The 4,714-nt window shown below is 41.6% G+C and overlaps 1 protein-coding gene across 1 annotated transcript; it reads left to right on the top strand.

Moving 5' to 3' along the window:
- The first annotated feature begins 197 nt into the window (after nucleotides 1-197).
- Nucleotides 198-3,151, top strand: MRGBP (MRG/MORF4L binding protein). Its single transcript, XM_017734352.1, has 5 exons — nucleotides 198-699; nucleotides 820-941; nucleotides 1,496-1,577; nucleotides 1,688-1,765; nucleotides 2,809-3,151. The coding sequence occupies exons 2-5, from the start codon at nucleotides 840-842 to the stop codon at nucleotides 2,997-2,999; spliced, it is 453 nt and encodes a 150-aa protein (XP_017589841.1). The 5' UTR covers nucleotides 198-699; nucleotides 820-839; the 3' UTR covers nucleotides 3,000-3,151.
- Nucleotides 3,152-4,714: the final 1,563 nt, after the last annotated feature.

Below are 4,714 nucleotides of genomic sequence, written 5' to 3'. Positions count from 1 at the left end.
GCGGGGCCTGTGGGAGGGGGCGCCGGGCCCGGCCGGGCCGCTGAGCCGCCGTGTGACCGCCTGCCCTGCGCTTCCCCAGCATCACAGAGCGGGTCAGGCTGCAGGGACTACAGGGAGTCGTCTGCTTAGGCAGGGTCGTCCCGGAGCACTTGGCACGGGATTGTGTCCCGACCGTTCTGGAATATCTCCAGTGAGGGAGGCTCCGCAGTCTCTCTGGGCAGTGCCCGCCGTAAAGAAGTTCTTCCTCGTATTTAGGTGGCGCTTCCTGTGCATCAGTTTCTGCCCATTGCTTTATGTCCTATTGCTCTGCACCGCCGAGCAGAGTCTGGATCCATCCTCTTGGCACCCCCCTTTAGATATTTATAAACGTTGCTGAGGTCCCCTCTTAGACATCCCTTCTGGGGATTGAACAGGCCCAGCTCCCTCAGTTTTTCGTTGTCAGAGAGATGCTCAAGTTCCTTCATCTCTGTTGCCCTTGGTGGACCCGTACCAGGAGCTCCGTGTCTCTCTTGTACTCAAGAGCGCAGAACTGGACACAGCACTCCTAATACTTTCCTCCAGTTGTTTCTCACACAGCCTCTCTAAAAGCTCTGTGTGTCATAATTACCCACAGGGGCACCCTCAGTTCCCCAGAGAATAGCACCTGCAGTGTAAGGTGAAAAATCAGCCTGCCCAGCTGCCAGCCGTCTCTCCTATAATGTACGTGTTCTTTGTAACAACATGGCTTTTTTAATTCATAAGTAAATAAGCTTACGTATATCTCTAAATGTCATAAATAACACTGTTAGCAACATTAATTGCACTGGGTTCTTCCCCCAGGTGTGAATCGCCATTTCCACATGATTTGTATCCGGGATAAATTCAGCCAGAATATCGGACGGCAGATCTCATCTAAAGTGATCTGGGACCATCTGAGCACCATGTATGATATGCAGGCTCTTGTGAGTATAAAGGGTCGGTACTGCCACGTGGTTTCATTGAGGTCAGAAGTTTGACAGGCCAAAATCACTGGGCCTGTTGTACCTTCCATGATACTTAGAATTAGGTGTCATTCCAGTGAGTTGATGGAGTTTTCCCTGAGTAAAAGTAGATTAGGTAGGAGACAATAAAACCTGCAGTGGCTTGTGAGGGTTTTTGGGGTTTTTTTGATACCATGTTCTGACTTCGTTTATTAAAGTTGCCTAAATGCTGATCCAGAAAATGTTTAGATACGTACATAAGTGTCAAATGAGAAAGTTGTAGTGTGTTTACATAAGAATTTGCTATGTTTGGATTCCAAAAATGATCTCAAATGACCATGAGTTGTGATCTCAGGTATCCTGACCTTAGTAATCAGTTTGATACCAGAAGCCTCCTGCTTCTCTAACTTCTGAAGTGTCTTGTTAAGAATTATTTAGCTCCTAATTGCATGTAAAATAGAACTTAAGAATGTCTGTCGAAATTCAAATTAAAGTCTTTACCAGTCACTCACAGAGATCCTTCTTTTCTTTCTAAGCATGAATCTGAGATTCTTCCATTCCCTAATATAGAGAAGAATTTTGCTCTTCCTGATGAAATGATTCAAGAAGTGAGAGAAGGTGAGATGTGACTGTAGTCGCTGATTCTTGGTTGCTTTAATCTCATCTCAGAATCTTAAACAAAACTCTCCCTAAAACCACCTAACCATTAATAACAATCCTTTCTGTAGGAAAAGTAATGATGGAAGAAGAAGTGAAAGAGGAAATTTTAAAAGAAGAGATGGAAACGCATGCAGGTCCTGAAGAAGGTAATTTTGTAACTCTCTACTGTGTAATACGAGATTAAAAACCAACTGTAATTGAGAAATTAATGTTAAAATGTAAATCCAAATGCAGTGTACTTTGTGATTTGTACTCAGACTTAGCCTGTGCTCATGCTAAGAACTTGACTAATTTAGAGTGCACAGAGTAAGCAGCTGCTTATCGAGAAGATTTCTTCTTTGCTCCTAATTCATCTGTGCAAAGTTGTATAGCTTTGGAGATTTTTTGCTTTAATATGTAATTGAAAAACCCCTGGGAGTCTGAAGGAATCTGAGGATCTCTGGAAGAAAGCTGAGTCTCATTTTATTGAACTTAAATGCCGTGTTGGGAACTTTGTAGTCATGGGGGAAATAGGGCCTATAAGTCAAAAAAGATTGTAAAATTGCGTGCTGAAATGGGAAGGTGGGCAGAGTGTTTATTTTATTTTATTCTCATTATCGTGCTGCTTTTAAATAAAAGGCTTGTTTTTCTAACACTTTGCTGTAGAACAAGTCAAATGTGAACAGTAGAGATCCTGCTGTTTATCTTACCAGACCAAGCCAACTGCTAACAACATAATTTCATGATATTTATATCACTGAATAAGTGGTGTTTAAAGATTGTAATAAAAGATCTAAAATGTATTTTAAAATATATTAAATTTCACATTTTGGGTGTTCAGTTTTAAAATCTATCTATGATACCAAATGTAATGATTGCTGCTGATTATATATTTCATAGATTGGTCCTATGTTTGTGTAAATGTTCCTTTTAAGTATTTTAATATTAAGTGCTGTTTACTTCCACTTAATGAGTTTGATTTTTAGCCTGTCAAAATACATGCCTGTCTTTAAAGCAAATAATAAAAGCAAGATGTGCCTTTTTCAGAGATTTTTCCTTTAGAACTGAAAGTAAGACTTAAATGGTGGACAAGGATGTTGAGAGTTGATTGTTTTGAGAAGTTTTATGGAATATAAAGAACTTTGATATCACTATTGTTTGCCTATGTGTATGACTCTGATCTGGAATCATTACTTTGATCCTATTTCAGTTTTTGCACCCTCTGGAAGTTTAGGAAAAACAACTGAAAAGCCAAGCAGCAAAGAGAAAGAGAAAACTTCATCAGATCCTGGGTCCAAAGAAGGGTCTGATAAGAGGAAGCGCAACAGAGTCACCGAGAAGGTTCTAAATGCCAACAGCAACCCCTCAAGTCCCAGCGCTGCCAAACGACGCAGGACGTAGAGCTGAGGAGGAGCAGTGAAAAACTCTGGGATGGGAGGAGGGAGCAGGAAAAACAAGGAGCAGCACAGTTGCTACATAAACTTTTGGAGGAAGTAAAAGATATCTGAGCCAGTATTTGAGGAATCTGCACATTGGCTTTGTCTCTCCTGAGGTGTTTTCTGAGCAACAGCAAGGAACCATCTTCCTGGGGCAAGGGGACAAAGCTGGCACTGGGGAGGGTGGGTGTGACAGTGCCAGGGCTGCATTTCAAACCAGCAACACACTCTGTGTCAGCACAGCTCGTGGAACGAGTGCCCAGTGGGGCACAGGGCCTCAGACCTTCAAAAGCAGAGGTGATTTCTGTAAATGTGGGGTTGCTTTTTCTGCCTTTGCTGTCTGTGAGTATTACAGACCATTTGTGGGTAATGTTTCGCCATTTCCCTTCCATTTGTATCAAATTTCTCAATTTTTTGGTTCAGTAAAACTAAAATTCTAAATGCAGGTAACTACTGCATTTGAAGTATTCTTTCGCTCTCTTTGCTGGAGGACCTCGTTTCACCCTTTTTGACATAACATTTTACAACCATCAGTAAAGTGAAAATTATAATGCCCCTAACTAAAATAATTAATAAATGTCCTAATAAAATATCTGGTGATGACACATGGTTTTGTAAGGGATCAGCTGAGCTGTGCATGCAAGTGGAGGTGTTGCTTCGTCCATTTGTAATACAGTAGTGTATAATGGGGTTTGTACTTAATTATTTATTTTTTTAAAGCAGTTTTAGTAGATGTGAATGGAATTGGTTTTCCAAAATGTTTGTTTTGTTCTACAACTGAAGAATCTTGCTGACATTGTAATGCTTATCTTTTATATGCTAGAACATTGAGATTTGATGAAGTTACTATTTTTGTGTTGTCAAAAGATGGATCGCAGTCAACAAACACTTGTTGAATGGTGAATGAAGCAGGTTGAAATGGTACTGAATTTGTTTCACTATATTAACTATCAGTTAATAAAAAGAAGAGTTACTTCTTGATCTCGCAGTATTGCCTTCATGGTGAGGCACTAGGATTCTTCTAGTTTTTGCTTTATTCTAGGTACACAGCCAAGTTCTTGTCTGCCTAATTTGCTTCTCTTGCTTTATACAAAGAATAAATTTGACTTGTTTTTATTTTACTAAATGGCAGTTGTTGTGTGACTTGATTAAAATCTGGCCCAACTTATTTTGAAAGTAATTTAGCATTACAGTGCTGGTTACTTTGTCATGACCTACATAGATTTTGGCCATAAAGTGCAGATTTTTTAATTCTCAAGTCTCACATCCCTGTGGGCAAATCCTCCTCATCCATGGGGTTTCATTCAAAAACTTTTGCTGTACTAACGAAATGTTTTTGTAGCTTAAAGTAAAAATATGTCGACAATAGCGTGTACTGGTGCAACCACTCAGCACCAACCTCGTAGCAAGGAAAGCCCACTTGGGGATTTCGCGGTCACTCCCGCAACGCAGATTTTTTAGGAATTGTTCGGATGTGAAGTTGAGTATCGGCAAATGTAAATGCTTTAGCAGACCCCAGCGCAGCCGCTCATTGCCGCCCTTGGCTCTTTGGGACGCTGTTGTTTTATTCCTTTGGCTGGAGGAGCGCCGTTCCCTCCCGCTCTGCCCGGGGAGTGCGAGCGAGGCCGGGACCGGGGGCGCTCCCGGCGCCGCAGGAGCGGTGCGGGCGGGCGCAGGGGC

This window comes from Corvus brachyrhynchos, unplaced genomic scaffold (assembly GCF_000691975.1).
Source record: "Corvus brachyrhynchos isolate BGI_N302 unplaced genomic scaffold, ASM69197v1 scaffold10, whole genome shotgun sequence".
Lineage (NCBI taxonomy): Eukaryota > Metazoa > Chordata > Aves > Passeriformes > Corvidae > Corvus > Corvus brachyrhynchos.
The sequence above is the reverse complement of the archived record's forward strand: the minus strand, read 5'-3'. Positions and strand labels throughout refer to the sequence as shown.